The sequence below is a fragment of the Antennarius striatus genome, chromosome 5 (assembly GCF_040054535.1).
Source record: "Antennarius striatus isolate MH-2024 chromosome 5, ASM4005453v1, whole genome shotgun sequence".
Lineage (NCBI taxonomy): Eukaryota > Metazoa > Chordata > Actinopteri > Lophiiformes > Antennariidae > Antennarius > Antennarius striatus.
This window is the reverse complement of record NC_090780.1, coordinates 12183581-12206602: the sequence shown is the minus strand read 5'-3', so window position 1 is coordinate 12206602 and position 23022 is coordinate 12183581. Positions and strand designations below refer to the sequence as shown.

The window sequence follows — 23022 nt, the reverse complement described above, 5'->3', positions numbered from 1 at the left end:
CGTCATTAACCGGTTCAGGAGCTTTATTTTTTTGTTCTAACCGGTTCAGGAACGTCATTTTATGGGTGGAACGCAAAACTGGAAACGTTATAATTCCGTTTCTGTTCAGAACGAACCGATTGGCAAAAAATTCTGGTTCAAAGCCCTGGGTAGAAATGAGAGAATGTCCTGTCTTCTATCACCAGAGGTCAGCATTGAACCTCACAATGAAAGTCTGCTGCTGTTTGCGGCAGACGCCCGTAATGGCGCGTATGGATATGGTTCATCATGACGTTTTAAACGTTTGCAAATCTGTCGTTTTGCTTTCGTTTGAATGGTCATTTCTTTTCTGAGCCGATGCGGGGTCGAGTTAATGGACATGTCCGGGGGGTGAGTTACGAGGTGGTTCGGAATACGCAGTGCGCTCCCTGCCCCTGGTGGCTGGGACTGCTGCAGTGAAAACAGGAGCCGGGCTGCACTGCTGCCATCAGTGGATGCAGGACACCCACACACTGTCAGTGGGGTCTTACTCCTACGTTTAATCGACAACAGTTTCACCATGAGCGGTGCACAGTTTATGTATGAGCAACGATTTTATTTTTTATTAAACTGGACATCTTTTACTGTCTGCCACTTGTGGGCAAATCCTCACGTTGTCGGCTAATCAATCAGACGGACTCTGCTTCAGAGGAAGAATATTCTTTCTTTTCTAATCTCAGGAAAATGACAGATAACGATGGGACTTCAGATGCTGATGACGCGACTCAGACCCGGAGCGCGACCTTGCAGCCGATCCGGCCGCCCTGCGAGCGCATTTCCTGCCATAAGAGCAGCGTGTGTTCCCGCTCCTACTTTGTGGTGGTGATGGTGTTTTTTCACGTGTACATCATCAACGTTATTGCACTGCTATTCTATGTGCACTTTAACAGCGGACAGGAGGACGCCAGCCGGAGTCGTGATGCTCCCAGCGGTGGTCACCCGCGACACGAGTCAGGACCTCCGTCCTCCAAAGCCGAGTCTCTGCGTCACGTTTCACTCGCCAGGATCGAGGGAATAAGGGTTAGTAATGCGACACTTTCTCATTCACTTCTGTTTAGTCCATCAATTAAACTGAAACCAAATAGAAGCACACTAGAGATAACGAAATAGTTCTACTGTTTTGTCGTCTCAGGTAGGACATGTCCAGAAGGTGTCCCTGGTGCCAGGAAAAGCGCATGAAATGCGGACTTTGAGTCTGAAACCTTTGCTGTTTGGTAAGAGCTGCATCAACCATGTGCCATAACAAACTATCAGTTCAAACCAAAACAAAGTTCCTTTCTTTGATTAATGCAGTTCTGCTGCTAGACATTAAGTACCACAGGGACACAAACCCTCGTTCCAGTTTTCTTTATTCAACATCCACATTAAATATGGTCTACTATTCTATAAAAACTACCCTTGTTTAGTCCACTTATTCCTGCCACTACCATACAGCAGTGCTGCTAAGACTGAAACTGAAATAACTCCTTTTAATTATTCTTTATCAAAATATTTATTTCAAATGAGAACTTTCTCAGACTGTTGTTTCAGCACATATTTTTGAACATTCCTCCTTGGGCTGACAGAAAATGATGTACAAACGATTATTGATTGACACACATGTCCCAGTAAAGCGGGTCTAGTGACTGCCCTAGATCAATGCAAACATTTTACATTCACTCCATCATCACAACCATTCAACTCTCTCTCTCTGTGTGTGTGTGTGTGTGTGTGTGTGTGTGTGTGTGTGTGTGTGTGTGTGTGTGTGTGTGTGTGTGTGTGTGTGTGTGTGTGTGTGTGTGTGTGTGTGTGTGTGTGTGTGTGTGTGGTTGCTAAGATCCGCGATGGCTGTAAGGAATTAGAGCAGTTAATTCCGAGCCAGATCCGTACACCAGGTCCAACTAAAGCAGATTTAGCTGTAAAGTTTGACTCTATACAGCTTCCATGTCCCTCCCCCTCTCTGCTGCTCCAGCCTTGCATCTACAGCCCCTCCCCACAGAGGAGGTTGCTGTGCATGACCTACTGAGAGCATACAGATAGAGATTGCCAGCAGCAGTCCAGGAGTGACTGACACAAGACACTGGTTATGATTGGTGGTTTAAATTCAGGAACAGTGAATTAATACAAATTGCATTACAAGATTTAAATGGGTCTCTAGGAGCCTGGTGTGTTTGATATGCTGCTAAATTTAGTTAGTGGCCCAGTAAGGCATCAAATCTGAAATATTTTTATTTTCTTTTAACAATTCTGGATGAGTATGTTGTAAATAGTAGTACATATTCACGGGAACAATTTGCGTATTTGGTCCTTTCAAGTCCTTCAATCAGCGGTCAGATTTGAACTTATGTTGTTGACAGTTTGTTAAGGATAGTTCGAGTCTGGACACCAAGGAGCAGAGACTGAGACAAAAGTAAAAATCAACAATTTTATTGCTCAGCCAAATAACAAGTGAGCAATGAAAACCAAATCAGCAGAGCAAAGAATGACTAAAGTCCACAAACACTGAAAAGGGCAGACAGCTGAGAGAAAACTGGGAACACTAGCATCAAAGAAACAGGACAGAATTATCTGGCACCCTCTTAGGGAAAGGCCAGGCCTTTCGAGATGAGGCTGATGAGCAGAGTGAGAACTGCGTGCCTCGTCAGCTGCTAGGAGCCAGCCACATCCTCTGTCACAGCTTGACCTGTCAGGAGAAAAGCTTAACACAACAACAGACCTGCTGAGCATACCAAAAGAACAGAACCATGACACAGTTGAGATCGGTTTGAATGAGTTTTCCTAACTCAACTTCTTCCCTGGAGTCTCTGCTCTATGTCCTCACAGGTTTTTCTCAGGTTCACCCCTCATCCACCCATCCGCTATGGACCTGCTCTTCTCATCCCACCAGTATCACCCCTAACCTAATCATCAGCTGGGGTCCGGCTTCCTTTTTTTTCCTCCACGCCACCATACTGATCCACCCTCATCCACCCATCCGCTGTGGACCTGCACCTCCCATCCACCAGTATCACCCCTCACCTAACCATCGACTGGGGTCCTACTGCCTCTCTTCCTTCATGCCAGCACACTGTTCCACCCCTCATCCACCCATCCGCTGTGGACCTTCCTCTGTGGACCTTCTCCTCCAAGCCCACCAGTACCACCCCTCAACTATCCATCGGCTGGGGTCCTGCTTCCTTTCTTCCTCCGTGCCACCATACAGTCATCCACACAGCTGTAATTGTGCCTTGACTTTAGCAATGGGAAACTTTGATTTCTTTTCCACCCAACCAGTCGAGGCGGATGGCCGCCCAAAAGAGTCTGGGTCCTGCCCGGAGTTTCTTCCTCATCGAGGGAGTTTTTCCCCGCCACTGTCACTTATGCTTGCTCTGGAGGGTTCAGTTGGGTTTCTCTGTCTGTTAAAGCGCTTTGAAATGTCTGTTGCGCTGTATAAATAAAACTTGATTGATTGATCATCCCTTCCCCAAAAAGAAGTGTTTCAGCCGGACAGTGATGAGTTTTTCAGCTCTGTTTTCACTAAATATATTCAAGCTATCAGCCATGGGTAAAAGCAGAAATTGCTGAGTCATGGTAACATTGCTGTATGTTTGAAATGGAACATGCTATTCTGGTGAGTTTATGACCGTGTAACAGTGCATACTTGTGTTCCTGTCATAATCAACCCTTTTTGAAAGCATAAACTGTTCAGAAGGTGTCAGTTTGTGCACAAGCTTATGAAACCTGGCTGTAATGTCAGGTCTTTTCAGAAGCACTCGTTTCTTCTGTCCTGTTCACCTGTAATGAACCCAAATTGCCTTCCAGGAATCAAGAAAGATCTTTGACAGAGAAACTGCTTAAATTTACATCGTGCCTGTATAACAGATTGGAGACTGCTGTTCAATGCGAGGTTGCTGTCAAATAAATCATGACAGTTTCTACACTGTTGGGTAATATTTAGGCAAGATGAACCAAGTATATTCATAACGAGTCAGAGTTCTAGTTTTTTACATAACAGTAGAGATTTTTCTAAAATGTAATATCCCTATAATCCCATATGAATAGGTATCTATAAAGAAAACGTGAAGCATGCAACAGACAAAATTCTGTGATCATGTGTTGAGGATATTTTTGTCTGTTTTGAACTTTTTTTTTTTTCAAAAGAAATCCCAGACTTTTTGTCGGAGGATGAATGTCGGGTTGTGATGCAGCTTGCCCAGCTAAAGGGTCTAATGGAGAGCCAACTGATGGTGCAAGATGGCCAAGAAGAGCTGGCCAAGGAGCTCAATCTCAGCCCAGAGGAGATCTTCAACCTCCTTGATATCAGTCAGGATGGACAACTGCAGCTCCATGAGGTTTGTATCAGTTTGTGTGCTGTGATGACATACTGGGGTTGTGACATTCAGCAAATGTTTGGTTCAGAGTTGGTTAACTCATCCTGATTTCCTGTCTCCAACAGATATTGACCCATTCTCGAGTGAGAGATGGCATCTGGCTCACACCAGAAACACTGCGAGAAATCTATGCTGGGCTCAAAGTTGACAAGGATGATGATGGTATGAAGTGAGCGTCAATCATCTTTCATATACTCATTTACAAAACAAAAAAACCCATTTGTATTTATTTAATTTTTTTAGTTTTTGAATTTAATTTAATTTTGAATGGTTTATGCACTGCAACATATTACCCATGAACCAGGGTTATTTAATCTGGATGCCATGCTTTCACGAAAGAGAGAAAACTGGATTTCCTGTTCAGGATACTGTATATGGTAACAAAAAAAAGGTATGAATCATGTCAGGAAGTCCAGTCTCAGAATAACATTGACATTCTCAAGTCCCCTGCAGGTTTGCTGAGTCTAGAGGAGTTTAGGCTACTGAGCAACGATGCCTTCCAACGCTTCCTGATGCAAAAAGGCGTGAAGAGGAGTCAGTTAGTGAGGAACAGCAGACACACATGGCTTTACCAGGGCAAAGGAGCACATCAGGTCCTGCAGGACATCAGGGAGAGGTCAGCAAGTTCAACTTCATCCTTTTTATGCTGTTGTATTATGATAAGCATCAAATGACAAATGAAAATATTAAGAAACTTTTTTTTTTTAACCAGGTATTCACACATTTTCTTTACCTGTCTGTAATAAAGGGTGATCCGTCTCATTCGGCTCCCGGCCACATTAGTGGACCTGAGTGAGCCGCTTCAGGTAGTTCGCTATGAGGAAGGAGGACACTACCACGCCCACCATGACAGCGGCCCTGTGTACCCTGAAACAGTCTGCACACACACGCGCCTCGCAGCCAACACTTCCACTCCTTTTGAGACATCCTGCAGGTGAGATCAGTGTTGACTGACGTGACTAAAACTGAAATGACACACTTTCAATTCAGTGAAATCGTCCAACCAGTGTGACTAGTTAACTGTACATTTACACGCCATTGTACATATGGTGTGTTAGTTGTTGTGTTTTTGTATTGTGAACTTATTTGCAAAGTGTTTGTTGGTTGGTCTTTGGTTGCAACTTAAGTGCGTGTCAACTTAAATCTGTTTTGCACACTTAGGTACATCACAGTTCTCTTCTACCTGAACTCTGTTGAGGGGGGTGGGGAGACTGCATTCCCTGTGGCAGACAACAGGACCTATGATGAAATGGTGCGTAACTGCATGGGTCTGATGTTGTGTACATTGAAACTTGCAAACCTTGCTGTCTACGTACTTTGCATGTTTTTCACCTGTGTAAACTCGCTTGTTTGTCGGTTAATTCATCAGCCTGACATTCAGAAAACTGTATCATTGAATTCAATTTAATGTTTTAGGCTCTCATACAGAATGACGTTGACCTTTTGGACACCAGAAGGAATTGTAACAAGAGTAACCTAAGAGTGAAACCTACCAAAGGAACAGCCGTTTTCTGGTACAACTACCTTTCTGATGGGAGAGGTAGGATTCCCATAAAAAATGTCAGCATACAGTAATCAAGTAAATTCAAGGTAGAAAACAACAGTAACTCATTTCATTTTCATTTAATGCATGCATGCATAATTTCGAAAATTATGCTTAACATTTCTGGTATGCATACTGTGTTCCCCATTATCAGGATTAAGACAGACACACGCACCCATGCGCACACACACAAACACACAAGTACACACACACATACACACGGGCACACAGGCACTCCATGGACACAACACAGTGAGTATCTTCTTTTCGAGTGGAATAGCATTTCTCAGTTACATTCAGAAAACAGCTGTTTGGAGAAGCATAAAATCTTCTATGAGAAAACTCAATACCTATTTGTATACTGCACCCCTCCACCAGCCAAATACATTTTTTATGCTGTTAATACTTCAGTGCTTTTGATAATCATAAGTGCTGCTTGAGAAATTATAACCCTGAGGAAAAAATTGTGAGGCTATGTGAAACATAAACAATCAGAATGAGAATATGCTTGTCCTTTTTGGGATATATTGAACTGAAAAAAAGCAAAGGAACATATTTAACACTCATTAGTGTAAATATTTTTGATGAAAAATGTTAATTCTGGGCAGCATTGGAATTTTTTGTGTTTCCATGGTGTTCTCTCTGGCTTCCTCCCATCACCAGAAACATCCAGTATAGCGCAGGTGAATTTGTGACTTGAATTTGCCAATAGGCATGTATGGGAATGTGGCTGGTTGTTTTTTTTATATAACTCTGCAATAAACTGGTGACTTGTCCAGGGTGTACCACTCCTTTTGCGCATTGTCGACTGCTATAAACTCACCTGATCCTAAGCAAAATGAGGAAAGGAAATGCTTATTCTGGGCTGCATGGTGGCGCAGTGGGTAGCACTGTTGCCGCACAACAAGGCGGGTCTGGGTTCGAGTCCCGCTCTGTGCGGAGTTTGCATACTCTCCCCGTGTTTGCGTCGGTTCTCTCCACGTTCTCCGGCTTCCTCCCACCTCCAAAAACATGCACTTCAAGTTGATTGGCCGTTCCAAATTGTCCAGAGGAGTGAGTGAGTGTGTGTGTGTGTGTGTGTTTGTATGTGTCTGTGTAGCTCCGCGGTGCACTGGCGTGGCACCCGGAGTTTGCCCCGCCTCATGCCCTATGCCAGCTGGGATAGGCTCCAGCTGCCCATGGCCCGTGCAACATTGAAGTGGGTAAGAAAATAAATGAATGGATGAAATCCATATTCTAAATTAATTTTATACTGTAATGACCCCTATGGGAATTCATTTTTGTGTGTGCCATAGCACACACACACATACACACACACAAAGGACCTGTGAGAAGGCAAATAGGGAGAGGATGATGGTAGAGCGGCAGGCATCCCATAGCGCCCGACAAGCACCTTGTGGGTCGGTACCTTGCTCAAGGACACCTTAGCAGTGCTTAGGAGGTGAATTGTCACTTTTCCAACTACAGTATGATTGGTCCACACTGGTCTTGAACCAACCACCTTCCGGTCCCCCAGACTAGTGGACTGAGGTACTGGCAGTACCGGACCATTGTTTAAACAATGTGGAACAGGGGCAGCAAAAGAGAATGTGAATGCTGAAATGCACCCTCAGGCAAACGAGTTTAGTTCTCACGCAAGATTCTTTGTATGTGCAACACCTGATTTTGTGAGCATTTTTACTAAATTTTGTAAGTACAGAGTTTGAATAAAGAGTTGGTTTTAATCTGAAACTGTTCAAGGATTTCAGCCAAAGAAGTGTTCAATACCAATATCAATTTGCACACTTAAAAAAACAAAAGTAGTGTAAAGACAACAACTTAAATGTATTCTTTTTAACAGGTTGGGTTGGAGAGCAGGATGAATACGCTCTGCATGGAGGCTGTGTAGTTACCCATGGTACCAAGTGGGTCGCAAATAAATGGATCAACATTGATCCAGATTACCAGCGGCAAGTTCAGTACCAGCAGCTGGTTTCACAGCAGCTGGAAGATGAAGATGAAGATGACGATCTTACTCTGAACCAGGATGAACAAGGTTCTGATATCCATCAAGACTTGTAGCTCATAAACCAAATTCATGTTAAAAACCTACCTAGACTGGGTCAGTCCTGCGCACAACCACTTAGGCACCATCTGTGGCTAGTATGTAGAATACAGATGTATTCAGGGAACAATGTCACAGTTGGTTTATGCAAGGGTAAATAGATAGTTTTGTTAAATATTGCTTGGATATTGTTATCCTATTATTTTTTAATCAGCTATATTTTGACATTTTTGGAATGTTGCACTATAAACCCATTAAAGAGCTGAGAGAAAAATCAAATCAATTTGCATGCATTAGCTTCACAAGTTTGGCAATTGCTTTCAGCAGAAATTTGCACTTTAAAATTGAAATGTTACTGTAAACATTTCAACACATTTCAACAGAGCATAACATAGAAAATAAACATCTTGTTATTGCTGTCATTACCAAAAAGAGGCTCACACACCCTTAGTGTGATGCATGTTGCCTTTTGTTTGTCCCTTGAACTTGTCATTAGTTTTTGTCGAGTTGTGATTTATTGACAATTGGTTGTATGTTTATTATTTGTACGTATGTATTTATTTTCATCTTTTAAATGCCAAGTCTGTTTCCCAAACTAAAGTTAGATCAAATGTCTTCAGCATTAGGCTATTTATTTTAAGGCATTGGTATTACCCAGCAATAAAATAAAATTAAAGAGACAATAAAATATATAATCAGGTTTTTTTCTTTTGATTTGTAATTTTTCAGTTTGTTCTCGCTCCTCTTTCAGCCTCTGGCAGTCCTTCCAGCTGGTGACGAGTTGAAGGTTGTCAAAGCTGAATTTCCTATGTGGTTGAGATTCTTAAAGTTTTGTGCTGGTATCTCTGTCCTGTAAACAAACAATAATTTTGTAGTAATTATATGTTTAAATATCTGCATTGACTATGATTGCCAGTTACTGTATATTGACTATAGAAAGTCATTTGACCTTAGGATAACAACACTGGTCCAAGTCGCGTCACCTTAACATCAATGCCCATACTTACATTTGAGGGTTTGAATCTGGGTAATGATGTGGCTCCACGATGGTCGAGACAGTAGAGCACAGCATCATGTATGGAGGCAAAAAGATGTCTCTTTGTTATCGACTTGGAGAAGAAGTCACCGATCTCTAACTGTTCCACCACAGAGGCTGAAGACAAACAGGACTCATGATGAAACATATTCATGTAATTCAAAGTCAGGGAAGTGAGAAGGTGGTCACTTACCTTGACAACCAGCCAAGTATATGTCTACATCGATCTCACTGAAGTCCCTAAAAATCTGTTGATGTATAAAGAATATTTTGTCCTCATCAAAAGTTAAAACAGCAACTACGTTTGAAGAGTCATAATTCACATTTGATACTAATCCTGATCAGACCAATAAGGAGCCTCATAAGGAATCATTAAAATATGACAAAAACTTCACACTTTTTGTGTTTCAATGCATTTGAAACTCAAAAATTTTCGATACATTATATTTGGATGTTCATTACAACAATACATCATTGTTTGTTGTTGAGCATGTTAATTTTTTTACTGATTTTTTTTAAAATTTATCTTTACCAAGGAACATAAGACTCTATATTGTTATTTCAATAGTCAGTCAGTCAGTCACCTTCAGATTACCACCGCTATATCCGCCCCAGCAGGTCACGGGGAGCTGGAGCCTATCTCAGCGGCGTAGGGCATGAGGAGTGTGCACCGGGGGTTACTTCAATATGACAATCAAATACCTTCTTTTAGACTGCTGATTGGAGACTTACGCTCAACTTTAATATTTTCTAATAAATCTTTTAGTGTGAATATTTACGTTAAGATGCATAGTTCTTCCTTAAGGGAATTTCACTATGGTACAAGTTAAAAGTATATGGGCTGGTTTTAAGTTTTTAAGACACATTTCTTTGAGAATTTCTGTCTCTTTCGGTTCTTACATTTTTCATCGTCTTAATAGCCACTGTGTCAATATAGTTAGCTGTGGAGAGGTCAATAATGATGGAGTGAATGTCCCAGGTCCACTTGCCCAGTGACCCCAGAGAGACCTGCTCCAGGTCACGACTCAGTGTGTCCTCGCTGACGGATCCCAGGGTGGTCGTATCTCCATCCTGCGACTCAGACATCCACCCCAAGCTGGTGCCGTCTTGATCTCCTCCTTTCAGATACTCCCATCGACAGTGCCCGTCTGGTGTCTCAGGTGTGGTTGGGATGACAAACACAGTCCCATTCTCTCTTTCACTCCAGTCCTGTTCTTCCTCTTCTGTAACATCACTATCTATGTGTGTGTCAGACCAACGGCCGGCCTCCTCCTTCTCTGCAGCGGGCTGAACGGCTGCTTTTGATGCTTGTCTCTGCAGCGTGATAAGAGAAATGATCAAACACATCCCAAGTATGGAGGCGGCAGTGGCTCAGTAGTATAGTGGACGCCTTATGACTAGACATCAGAGGCTGGATTCCCGCTCCCGCCAGCCATCCTCGGAGTGTGAGCTGACTCTGGGAGGTGTCAGATCACCTCCCAGTCACTGCCGAGGCGCCCTTGAGCAAGGTGCCGTCCCCCCTACAAGCTGCTCATTTGGGGTACACCCCGAAGTAGAGACCTGTCACTCTGCCTCCCCTGTACTGCTGTTACTAATTGCATGCCTACAGCCCCCTAGTGTGTTGTGTTTGTTTCAGGGGCCTGTAGACGTTTGTGTGCTGTGATTAACACATACAGTATATACATGCACGTACATGATGAGTGTAAAAATACTTTCTCCACTGGTGATCAATAAAGTGGATTTAATTTAATTTAGGAGCCATTGTTTATTGACTTTTATGTAGTTTGTTCTCTCCAGTTTAAGCATGCAGCTATCTATTCATTATCACATGATACTGATGGAAACATTCTTATCAATGGAGGACAAAATGAACATTCAGCCACCAAGTAATTGGAATTAATATGCTAGCCTAAAACATATGTGAAATTTCCACAGTTATGTTTTACATTCCATTACCTCTCTTTTGGCTTGCCTTCTTGCTCGTCTCTCAGCTCTCCTTTCTCTACGTTTCTGTTTGGCCTCCTGTCTCCTCTTATAGATAATCATTTTAGTGATGTCAAGCCCACTCTGACAACAGATACAAAGGAAACATGTAGTCATATGCATATTATAAAAGTATAAGAAAAGAACAAAGACATTTTAGAACAGAGGAAAACAATTAGACTTTATGCTTAAGAAATGATTAGACTTGAAACAATTAAATTATTTTGCTAAAATAATTCATTGACAGAAAATGAACAAGTCATTGTCTTAATAATGTTCAGAATTTTTTTTTTACTCTAAATTTCAAATGTGCTTTGATGCTTTGTTGCCTTATTTGTCAAATAATAAAGTTAATACATGTGTTTTGTTGACTTGGAGAAAGCGTACGATCGAGTCCCCAGGGATATACTGTGGGAGGTACTGCGGGAGTATGAGGTGAGGGGGGCTCTCCTCAGGGCCATCCAATCCCTGTATGCCCAAAGTGAGAGCTGCATTCGGGTTCTCAGCAGTAAATCGGACTTGTTCCGAGTAGCTGTTGGCCTTCGCCAGGGCTGCGCTTTATCACCAATTCTGTTTGTGATTTTCATGGACAGGATATCGAGGCGTAGTCATGGTCAGGAGAGGTTACAGTTTGCATTGCTGCTTTTTGCAGATGATGTGGTCCTGTTTGCGTCATCGGCTTGTGACCTGCAGCACTCACTGGTCCAGTTTGCAGCCGAGTGTGAAGCGGTGGGGATGAGGATTAGCACCTCCAAATCTGAGGCCATGGTCCTCAGCAGGAAACCGGTGGACTGCCTTCTCCGAGTGGGGAATGAGGTCCTTCCACAAGTGAAGGAGTTTAAGTATCTTGGGGTCCTGTTCACGAGTGAGGGAACAATGGAGCGTGAGATTGGACGGAGAATTGGGGCAGCAGGAGCGGTATTGCAGTCGCTTTACCGCACTGTTGTCACAAAGAGGGAGCTAAGCTGAGAGGTGAAGCTCTCCATCTACCGTTCAATCTTCGTTCCTACCCTCACCTATGGTCATGAGTGATGGGTCATGACCGTAAGAACGAGATCGCAGATACAAACGGCTGACATGGGCTTACTCAGGCAGATTGCTGGTGTCTCCCTTAGATATAAGGTGAGAAACACTGCTGTTCGCGAGGGGCTCAGAGTAGAGCCGCTGCTCCTTCGCGTGGAAAGTGGTTTGGGCATCTGGTGCAGATGCCTCCGGGATGCCTCCCTAGGGAGGTGTTTCTGGCACGTCCAGCTGGGAGGAGACCTTGGGGCAGACCCAGGACCAGTGGGAGGGATTATACCTCAACACTGGCCTGGGAACGCCTTGGGATCCCCCAGTCAGAGCTGGTGGATGTGGCCGGGGAGAGGGAAGTTTGGGGCTCCCTGTTAAAGCTGCTGCCCCCGCGACCCGACTACAGATAAGCGGTGGAAGATGGATGGATGGATGGATTTTACTTTGGGAGGAATGATGATCAGAGACAGACAGGAAACTAAAAACAATATTTCATTGCTATATTAAAGCATTTGGCAGGAAAAATAAATATATTTATTATTAATTATTATTTTTGAAACAGACAGTATCATAAAAAAGAGAACAAACCTTTTCTTTCAGGGCTTCAAGGTAGAGATCAGCATTAGCGAAGTACACAGTAGCTGAAGAGCGAAATATAGTAATACCTGGAATCTCCCTTGCCTAACAAGTAAATTTTATTTAGTTGTTATTATTTATTGTGTATAATTTTTACTGCAGCGAAAGTAAAAGAAAAAAAGACATAACTTATTGCTATTCAACTTTTTGTTTTACCTCTCTGTAGGTCTCAGTTTCCACATAGAGTTCTGTACCTGGGATATTTCCCAGAACAGAGTATGTCGGCCTAAATGGAAATTTAAAAAAATTGCAAATTAAACACAATCTTTTATTAATTACAACAAACTGTGTAGTTTAAAATATGTTCTTACATTTGAGTTCTAAGGATAACAGTTAACATAGCAAAAGCAATTGATGCAGCAAGACCCATATCCAGATTGAACAGTAGTGTTGACACCCAAGTGATGAACCAAATGGCCTGGTGGGATACAAAATTGCATTACATAACAGAGATAATGATGCTCCATGTTCAACCCACAGCGATAATCTGACCTCTCACCAGATCAATCTTGCTGCTTTTCCACAATGTAACAATGTCAGAGTACTGCTTGAACATTCCCTTCAGATTTACAAAGACAATGGCTGCAAGGACAGCCTAAAACAAAGTATACACACATCTTTTATTATCATGAATAAAGTGTAAATAATGCAAATTGCAAATCCATTTTAATTGCACAAAATATGCCATGCAATATTTACTGCAAAACAATGCACTAAATAAAAGTGGTAACAGAGGGTAGAGCAACAGAACCTTTGGTAACTCCTGAAACAGAGGTCCAAGTTTCAGTATAGTCACCAACACAATTAGAGCTGAGGCCAATCCTGCCATCTGCAAAAGCATCATCAATGTTATTCCAAGTTGAGCAGTGACCACAGTACACCGTACTACTGTATGTTAGTGATAATTTAAAAGTGAATAGTGTTGATAAATATCAAATATACTGTATCTCTGTTTGCAGTTTAGCTGCATTTTCATGAGAAAAAGAAACAGTCCTTTACTCATTAAAGAAATATTTTGTGATTTGTCTGAGTTCATGTCATGTTTTCTTGGTCTTCTTCCATGAACAATTCATGTGACAATATGCGAGGAATTCACATGTATTAAAAACACTCATGTTGTTATTCCAATATTATTTATTAATTAATTATTTTTTTGCATTTTTAAAAGAAAACAAAAGGAAAAAAATGTTTGTAATGTTCATTTCTGTGTCTCACTCACTTGTGTTTTGCCTCCAGTGGTCTCTTGAATGAGACTTCGTGACATTGAGGGGCAGACAGAGTAGCAGTGGAAGAATCCTCCCACAGTATTACTGAGACCCAGAGCCACCAACTCCTGTAGTTTATTCAGAATGTGAAAAGATTTTTGTGTGTCAGTATCTACAAATTGAAAAGGGCATTTGAGAGCTCTGGTTTACCTGGTTATTGTCCACCTTGTATCCATGTTTCAGTGCAAATGTTTTTCCCAGAGAAATGGATATGGCATAACCAACAATGGCCAATGCAAAAGCATCACCAACAACTTCTCCAAAAATCCAGAAATCCGGTGCACTAGGAGAACTTAAACTGATACACAGGTGGAATACATGAACTGAGATGTTGATATTGAATAAACTAGGGCTGTGACTTGACAAATAACAAATAACAACAACAGTGCCACTTACCCACTGGGAATTTCTCCAACCACAGAAACAGTGTAGTTGCTGTTTAAGTGGGAATAGGATGATATCAGTGTCGCTGCGACAATCTAAAGACACCACAGACATACACAGGAAGTCACACACTGCAAAAACTTTCAATCATTAAAAAGGAAGTAAATCATATGCTAAATTTTAACCTAATTATCAGCCAAAGATGTCTTTGTTTTGCTGTGAACAGCACAAATACAGAGCTCATGATGCTGACTCAGCTGCTTGTTTCAACTGCGCTTGTTATTTTTTTTTTCCACTGCTGCAACATCAGCAGCAGAGCAGAGGACAAAGGTGATAACATGGGAGGCCAGAGAGTGTGTATTGTGTTAACTCACCGTAATGAGTTCTACTGGGATGGGCACTGGTAGCTTGGAACTGAGAAAGGAGTTGAGCTCCTTGGTTGCAATTAAAAACACCATGGAAACAACACCGACCACAAGTGTGGGGAGATGAGTGTGTGGTAGCAACAAGCAAACATCCTTCAAAGTCTGAAAATGGAGAATGATAAAGCAAGGGTAGTTAGGGATTACACTTACATACATGTTTTGCTACAGAAGTTGAATGATGTTTCTTAGATCACTCTAATGCTAAATTGTTTGACAATTTTGCCAGAACAAATAACAGAAACAGATCAGCAGTTGTAACAACAGAAGCACAGTAATCAGAGGCAGATACTTGACTGTACTCACGTAGATGAGTGACAAAGGACCACTAAACCGTGTTGGTGAAACTCCAAAGATATACTTTAGTTGTGCCACCACAGCGTGGACTGCAGCAGCTGTTGTGTAAGCACGCACCAGAGGTTCAGACAAGTACGTTCCCACAAATCCAAACTTTACCAAACCTAGCGCCACCTTTAACAGACATGTGTGTATGAGCTGTGGCAGCTGTAATGTGACAGACAGATATTTCTGTTTTGTATGAACCTGTATAAGTCCTCCTAGGACAGTTGTAGCAGCTGCCACCTGCACCCTGTAGGAGTCCCGGGCAGTTATGTCGACCTCTGCTGTGATGTTGGTCCCATTCACAATCAGGAAATCCATGTCTGGAGCGAGTCTCTCTGTCACACTACCCACCATGATGCTGAGCACAGTAAATGTACCTGGACATGTTAAAAGATAGTGATGTGCTATTATAAAGCCTTTACATCCATCATACATGTTTGTTCTCTCTCTCTCTCTCTCTCTCTCTCTCTCTCTCTCTCTCTCTCTCTCTCTCTCTCTCTCTCTCTGCCAAGCAAAGATGGCGATTTACCTAAGCAGGAAGAAAAAGGTTAAAGATTTGTCTGACTGCAGTGCAGAAGCCATTTTAAAAAGAATGTGTCACACAAGAATCACAATCAATATTAACTATTTCGGAGTTATGAATGATATAGACACTTTTATGAACCTATGGTGTGTCAAAGGTTTCTAATGTTCCGTGTTAAATGAGGAACTCATGTTCAGTCACTGTTTGATTTAATTCAAGTACATTTTGCCCACATTTCAAATGACAGGTTTTTTTTAAAAGTGTGTGTTCATGTTTGAGTGAATCTCTTTTAGATGTTAACACTTAGATGTTGTTAACGTAACTATCTTGTAATACCGACTCCATGAATAAGTGTGATTTTAAAAATCAAAATCAAATCTCTCCCTCTCTCTCTCTGTCTCACACACACACACACACACACACACACACACACACACACACACACACACACACACACACACACACACACACACACACACACACACACACACACACACACACACACACACACACACACACACACACACACACACACACACACACACAGACTGTTGTTCTCTCTATTTACTTACCGATGGAAATGTGACGGGATGTACCAAAAAAGATGTAGATCAAACCTGGATAGAGGGATGTGTAGAGTCCAATTACAGGAGGTAGGGAAGCCAGCAATGCATATGCCATGCCTGTAAGAAACAAAAGCGCTGTTACACCTGCCACCATATTTTATGAAGCTACAGTATCACTGCCAAATATTCTCAACACAGAAGTGTTTGTACAAAATCTTGCTTGTGTAAAGAAAAAAATAGGAATTGTATCAAACTCGATATTACATTTCTTTTTATTTTTGTTGTTAACCCTCAAGCCATGAAAATCATTAAACACATCAACTTTATGGGACTTTCCTTGGGAGTTCTTTCTGATTTAAGCTGATATTAAGTAAAACAGAATGGACTGTTGCTGTACCTTGTGGAAGGTGCATGATGCCCACACTGATGCCGGAAATGAGGTCTGGCATGCCGTAGTCCCAGACTGAATATTTAGGCAGCCAGTATAACACAGGCAAGATGCTCACTAACCTTCTTTTCAGGGCTGGTACTGTGCACCTGGAGGAGATTTGAATGATACACAGAGTTATCAATTTGTTTTCTCTTCATAATAAGATTTTGATCCACACATTGACTTTTGATGGCTCTTTGGAACTCTTTAACCAAGAGATCAGACATTTGCTTCCAAAGCACAGATAGAACTTTCCCTTACCTTAAAGAGTCCTTAAGGTGTTCTTTCATGGAAGGGTGAGTATCAGACCATGTTTTCCTCTGTGCCACCTCTTCCAGGCTCTTTTCATCCAGCAACTCCCTTTCCACTCTGTATTTTAAAGTTCTGTGCATAGCATCCATAAGACAGAATCTGTTAAAATATGTCAACTTTGCCTTTAATTTTTTATAGCCTTTTTGTTCGGAATAGAGTTTTTCTAAATACAGGTACTACAATCCCTATGTGCTGCCCACCAAACTGTACTACTGTTACAAAAACACTTGCATCTGCATATATACTGTACATCACACAACCTAATGGTTAACTACTCAGGATGTTGTGGCCAGATTATCTTTATGACAATGCCAGCAGACCAGAAGAAAACAAAGGAAGTGACAGTCAAAAGGCAAAAGATTCTTTGCTCTTTGACCTCCCTCCACTTTTTTTTCCATGCACAAGCAAAAGTAGAGCAATGAACCATGAACAACATGGACAACAGCAAGGGTTTTTGTGAATATTAATATTTTTTTCCTGATACAAAAGTGGTAGATCAATATCCAGCACAGTGCTGGCAAATCAGATTTCATTACTGTATAATATGAATGCATTCAATTTACAACAATCTCAAGGATTATTTTATTCAGTATTGAACTCAATGGAGTTTTTACATGTTTGCGCATGCAGTACACTGGACCTTTAAGAGAGAGCTGCCATGAAACCTGAAGCCAGGAGCGATGTTTAATTTTAATCATTCCAGGAGTACATGAGTGTGACTCATAGAAACATAATGGAATGAAATACACTGTAAAATAATACATCATACCAATAAATTGATGTTGGGAAAGCCAAAATAATTCATAATGTTTAGAATGTTCATGGTTTAAATACCTCCTCTGTTCAGATTACTCAAGCCCCTCTGGCCCACTTGCTCTTGCCACAACAGCATCTATTTTTGGGTTAGTGGCTCAGAGGGCCACAGTGACGGAGGGGGCACATATCTTTGTCTCTTGCAATTGAATTGCACAGCTCTTCTCAAAACTTACTTACCAACACACTGGGCAACAACAACAACACATGTATGCTGATGACAAACACTGACATTTACTTTGCTTTGTAAAACAGAGACAACAGCAGACAACAGGAGCTGATGACATTGGTAAGGTCTAGTCATTGGAACTGAACGCTGTGTGATGTGAGCAGCTGTAGTTACTTAGAAGAGAGCACATGTGATGTACATTTTGTTAGAGTAGCTTATGTATTGGATTCAGTATGGTATTCTATTTATTAGATTAGTGGTTTGTTAATGGAAATGTCATGATAGATTCCCCATTATTTAAACCTTAAGAATTAAGCTGATGCAATTTTGCGTTGCTTAAATATGCTTTAGGCATAAATATCCTCATGTTACACTGTTTTTTTATAGCTATAGCTAAAATAATAAAATAGTTATTTCCCTTTTTCATGACATCTTAGTTCAGTTCTGTGGGTTTCTCTGTCTGTTAAAGTGCTTTGAAATGTCTGCTGATGTGATTTAGCATTATATAAATAAAAGTTGATTGGCTGAGTTGAACACATGATTCAGAGTTGACTTGACAAATAGATTGAATTCTTTGGTAATTCCGTAAATAGTAAATATAGTACTAGATTAAACTTCTGTGCAGTATGATGTTGTTGATTGCTCATACGTTTGTTTCTTTGTTGTTCAGATAAAACCTCCTGATTTAGAGTGAGAGAGCTTTAAGCTTCATGTTAGAACAAAATGGATCTTACAGCCAAACATGGTCTGCTGCTGCTCGACCAGCTGAGGAAGATGAGGGAGACAGAGCATCTGACAGATGTTGTGGTAGTTGCTGAAGGTATCAGCTTTCCCTGTCACCGGGTTGTTCTTGCTGCATTTAGCCCATATTTCCGTGTTATGTTCACATGTGGGCTGCGTGAATGCAACAACAGGGAAATATTCCTGCGTGACACCCCTGCAGACAGTCTAGCCCTTCTCTTGAACTATATGTACTGCTCAGATCTTCCTCTTACTAATGCCAACGTACAAGGCATCTCCATTGCAGCTTTCCTCTTGCAGATGGATGATGTCTTCAAACGCTGCCAACAGCACATGACTGAGAACATGGATGCTTCCAACTGCCTTGGTGTCTACTACTTTGCCCGTGATCTTAGTGCAGAGGACCTTGCAGATTATGCTCAGCGCTTCTTGAGGCAGCACTTCGTCCAAGTCTGCCAAAATGAGGAGGTCCTGGAGTTGGAGGCACATCAGTTGGGAAAGCTTCTGACTTCTGATGACCTTAACATTTCTCGAGAAGAAACCATCCTGGATGTGGTCCTACGCTGGGTTAAACACAGAACTCTGTTGGATGGGGAGGTTCGTATTGTCCACCTACCAGAGCTCTTGAGAAAGGTCCGCCTGCCACTGATAAACCCGGACTATCTAAAAGAAGTAATGAAGAGGAACACAGCTCTGCTGGGTGATGGCGAATGTCTGGAGATACTCAATGAAGCTTTGGAGGCCACTGCAATGCATCCCTCAGCTGTACCACGCAAACTAAAGCTCCGGTATGGAATGGAGACAACAGATGTGCTGCTTTGTGTTGGAAATGATGGCGGAGGGATTCGGTCAAGATGCGGCAGCTATGCCGAGCGCAGCTTTTGCTTTGCTCCATCCACAGGGCGGACCTACTACATTACTTCACCGCGTTATGGAGAGGCTCTTGGGTATGTGTGTGCCGGGGTTGGAACTGAAAGAAATGACATTATAGTGTCAGGAGAGTTAAGCGCACGGAGAATGGCCCGACAAAAAGATGCAAAAGTTGAAATTTGCAGGTAATAAATACAACATATGACACATTTGATGAAGTTGTATTGATTTGGCCCGCCAAATAATGCTGATTGTTGTCTTGGGTTTCCAGGTACAGAGTAGAGGCACAAGGAAGCTGGGAACACCTGACATCTGCAGAGTACCGTGACTCATATGCTCTGGCTTCATTGGGTGACACGCTGTACCTGCTGGGTGGACAGATGAAGCTTAAGAACCAATTTCTCATCACGAACTGTGTGGAGCGATGGTCTCTGCAAGGTGGGCCCTGGCGCAATGCATCACCGCTGCCCCTGCCATTGGCCTATCACAGCGTAGTCAGAATGAAAGACCGCCTTTATGTGATGGGAGGCAAAACACCACAGGTGAACCTGATACATCAATATGGTTTTTGTGTGATAGAGAAAATCATGAATATATTTAAGGTGTTCTGTGACTCTTCTATGACGGCACCTGTTCTCCTTTGTTCCACCTAGTCATATTGGATGGATGATGAGCCTGATCGTCTTAGCAACCGCCTCCTGGAGTATGATCCAAACACAAATAAATGGACAGAATTAGGGCCAATGAAATACTCCAAGTATCGTTGCAGTGCTGTTGTACTTAACAGTGAAATTTTCGTGATGGGTAAAGTTATTCCTTTAGTTAAAATAATGTAATAAAATTTCCTTTATAGATTCACAAATAAAATACTGATATTCTGATGGAATATTGTGCTACTTTGCAGGGGGAATTGGGTGTGAGGGTTCAGACCGTGGGCAATCACGCCACTGCCTTGATGCAGTGGAGATCTACAACCCAGATGGAGATTACTGGAGGGATGGGCCTCCTCTTCCATGTGCACAACTCTCACTGCGAACTACTGCCTCAAATGCAGGTGTAGTGGGAGGCAAGATTTATGTGTGTGGATACTACAAAGGTGCAGGTAGGCAAATAAATATCAATGGCAGAATAATGAAAAATGTTTGAGAGTTGTTAAAATAACGATATCACCATTTCTGCTTCTTCTTTACTCTTAGATCGTCATGATGACATCACAAAAGACGTTTTGGAGCTGGATCCCTGGGACAACCGGTGGACAGTGGTGGCTCGGAATGCTCTGATGCATAACAACTATGATGTCTGCTTAGTGGCAAATCTTAACCCAAGGGGACTCATGCCCCCACCCGCAGACTTAGTTAAGCTGTGACATCCTATGTAGGCTAGATCAAAGTCTGTGAAGTCAATCAGTTCGTCTTCTTCTCCTTTCGGCTTTTCCCTTCAGGGGTCGCCCCAGCGAATCAGTTGCCTCCATCTAACCCCGTCTTCTGCATCCTCTTCTTTCACACCAACTACCTTCATGTCCTCTTTCACTACATCCATAAACCTCCTCTTTGGTCTTCCTCTGGCCTCCTGCCTGGCAGGTCAAAACTCAGCAACCTTCTACTAATCATCCTTCTTCACTATCTCTCCTCTGGACATGCCCAAACCATTTCTGTCTGGCCTCTCTGACTTTATCTCCAACACCTCAAACATGTGCTGTCCCTCTGATGTACTCATTCCTGATTTTACTCATCCTGGTCACTCTAAAGAGATCCTCAGAATCTCAATCTCTGATACCTCCAGCACTGTCTTCTGTCTTTTCCTCAGTGACACTGTCTCTAGGCCAAACAACATTGCTGGTCTCTCCGCACCACACCTAACACTTTTCTCCACCCGTTCCATCCTGCCTGTACACGCTTCTTAACATCTTTTCCACACTCTCCATTGCTCTGGACTGTTGACCCTAAGTACTTAAAATCCTCCACCTTCTTGATCTCTTCTCCCTGTGACCTCACTCTTCCACTTGGGTCCCTAGGTTCCATACCTCCACAGGTATATCATCAGGACTGACTGCCTTTCCACTCTTCATCATCTTCAGTGCCCTCACTTCATCCTGACTAATCTTTGCTACTTCCTGGTCTAAAACAGCCACCTCTTCTAGTCTTTGTTCTCTCTCATTACACTCATTTATCAACTCTTCAAAGTACTCTTTCCATCATCCCATCACACTACTGGCATCTGTCAATATACTTTCATCCCTATTATTAATCACCCAAACCTGCTGCATGTCCTTCCCATCTCTGTCTCTCTGTCTTGCCAACCTGTATAGATGAATGTCTCCCTCCGTACTATCCAACCTAGCATACAAGTCATCATAAGCCCCTTGTCTGGCCTTTGCTACCTCTACACCAAGTACTCTCCTATCTGTCTCCCTGGTCACATTAGCCGTAGCTGTTCAGTAATCTGGAAGCACCTCCTGACCACCCAGGCCCTGTCTTAACTCTTTTCTAAAAGTCATGCAACACTTCCTTTTTCAGCTTATTACACCATTTTGTCCTCTCCTCTGCCTTTGTCCTCTTCGTCTTCCTAACCACCAGTCACCTTACACACTACCATCCTATGCTGTTTGGCTACTCTCGCCTACCACTACTTTGCAGTCACTGATCTCCTTCAGGTTACACCGTCTACAAAAAATGTATTCTACCTGTGTGCTCCTACCTCCACTCTTATAGGTCACCTTATGTTCCTGCCTCTTCTGGAAGAAAGTATTCACTATAGCCATTTCCATCCTTTTTGCAAAGTCAACCACCATCTGTCATTCTGCATTCCTCTCCTGGATACCAAACCTGCCCATCACCTCCTCATCACCTCTGTTTCCTGCACCAACATGTCCATTGAAGTCTGCACCAATGATAACTCTCTCACTTCTATGTATTCTCTGCATTATTTCATCAAAGTCCAACCAGAATTTCTCCTTCTCCTCCAGCTCACATCCTACCTGTGGAGCATACCCACTAACAACGTTGAACATCACACCCTTCAATTTCTAGCCTCAGACTCATCACTCTAACTGACTCTCTTTTTACCTCCAGGACATTTCTAACAAACTCATCCTTCAAGATAACTCCTACTCCATTTCTCTTCCTATCTACACCATGATAGAACAACTTGAACCCTGCTCCTAAACGTCTAACCTTGCTAACTTTCCACCTGGTGTCCTGGACACACAGTATGTCTACCTGCCTCCTAAATCAATCAGTTAAGATAATCAAATATTAATTGGTGATACACCTATTGCAGGGCCAAAGGCATCTGAATATGCAAACAGAAATGGCCTTATCACAATTTTGGATGAAAAGTCTAAGGATAATGATTTACACAATGACAAGATGAGAATAGATATATAACTTGTAAATAAAACATTGTTTTTATTGTTTTAAGTATTTCAGCATCTGCAGATTCTCCTGCTGCATCTGACTAAAACACCAAACCTGTAAAGATGTTCAATTTACTGTTGTATAGCTTTGGTAAAGAAATATACAATAAATAAAATGCATTTGACTGATTTTATATTTTATACTGTTGT

At 42.1% G+C, this 23022-nt stretch overlaps 3 protein-coding genes across 3 annotated transcripts; 2 read left to right on the top strand and 1 right to left on the bottom strand.

Annotated features, from left to right (window-relative positions):
* Positions 1 to 262: 262 nt before the first annotated feature.
* Positions 263 to 8656, top strand: p4htmb (prolyl 4-hydroxylase, transmembrane b). The gene is made up of 9 exons (XM_068314314.1): positions 263 to 1038; positions 1151 to 1232; positions 4138 to 4328; positions 4433 to 4529; positions 4821 to 4983; positions 5116 to 5301; positions 5529 to 5619; positions 5784 to 5907; positions 7751 to 8656. The coding sequence occupies exons 1-9, from the start codon at positions 703 to 705 to the stop codon at positions 7969 to 7971; spliced, it is 1491 nt and encodes a 496-aa protein (XP_068170415.1). The 5' UTR covers positions 263 to 702; the 3' UTR covers positions 7972 to 8656.
* Positions 8657 to 8681: 25 nt separating this feature from the next.
* Positions 8682 to 16953, bottom strand: slc26a6l1 (solute carrier family 26 member 6, like 1). The gene is made up of 19 exons (XM_068314311.1): positions 16814 to 16953; positions 16520 to 16659; positions 16129 to 16239; positions 15235 to 15410; positions 14998 to 15162; positions 14644 to 14796; positions 14282 to 14364; positions 14036 to 14183; positions 13840 to 13953; positions 13372 to 13449; positions 13120 to 13215; positions 12932 to 13038; positions 12777 to 12846; positions 12573 to 12665; positions 10947 to 11057; positions 9891 to 10304; positions 9184 to 9238; positions 8962 to 9107; positions 8682 to 8804 (listed from the first exon to the last, which is right to left on the bottom strand). The coding sequence occupies exons 1-19, from the start codon at positions 16951 to 16953 to the stop codon at positions 8778 to 8780; spliced, it is 2427 nt and encodes an 808-aa protein (XP_068170412.1). The 3' UTR covers positions 8682 to 8777.
* Positions 16954 to 17796: 843 nt separating this feature from the next.
* On the top strand, positions 17797 to 23002 carry kbtbd12 (kelch repeat and BTB (POZ) domain containing 12). Its single transcript, XM_068314312.1, has 6 exons — positions 17797 to 17966; positions 18517 to 19642; positions 19729 to 19999; positions 20111 to 20261; positions 20362 to 20559; positions 20654 to 23002. The coding sequence occupies exons 2-6, from the start codon at positions 18570 to 18572 to the stop codon at positions 20821 to 20823; spliced, it is 1863 nt and encodes a 620-aa protein (XP_068170413.1). The 5' UTR covers positions 17797 to 17966; positions 18517 to 18569; the 3' UTR covers positions 20824 to 23002.
* Positions 23003 to 23022: the final 20 nt, after the last annotated feature.

Excerpts from the sequence above, each read along its gene's own strand:
- p4htmb (XM_068314314.1), top strand. The coding sequence starts at position 703 with ATGACAGATAACGATGGGACTTCAGATGCTGATGACGCGACTCAGACC. Across the intron at positions 1,233-4,137 it reads TCTGAAACCTTTGCTGTTTG|AAATCCCAGACTTTTTGTCG; the intron begins GTAAGAGCTGCA and ends TTTTTTCAAAAG. Across the intron at positions 4,984-5,115 it reads CTGCAGGACATCAGGGAGAG|GGTGATCCGTCTCATTCGGC; the intron begins GTCAGCAAGTTC and ends TCTGTAATAAAG.
- slc26a6l1 (XM_068314311.1), bottom strand. The coding sequence starts at position 16,953 with ATGGATGCTATGCACAGAACTTTAAAATACAGAGTGGAAAGGGAGTTG. Across the intron at positions 13,216-13,371 it reads TGTTTCAGGAGTTACCAAAG|GCTGTCCTTGCAGCCATTGT; the intron begins GTTCTGTTGCTC and ends ACTTTGTTTTAG. Across the intron at positions 11,058-12,572 it reads TTGAAGCCCTGAAAGAAAAG|AGTGGGCTTGACATCACTAA; the intron begins GTTTGTTCTCTT and ends ATCTGTTGTCAG.
- kbtbd12 (XM_068314312.1), top strand. The coding sequence starts at position 18,570 with ATGGATCTTACAGCCAAACATGGTCTGCTGCTGCTCGACCAGCTGAGG. Across the intron at positions 19,643-19,728 it reads GCAAAAGTTGAAATTTGCAG|GTACAGAGTAGAGGCACAAG; the intron begins GTAATAAATACA and ends TTGGGTTTCCAG. Across the intron at positions 20,560-20,653 it reads TGGATACTACAAAGGTGCAG|ATCGTCATGATGACATCACA; the intron begins GTAGGCAAATAA and ends CTTTACTCTTAG.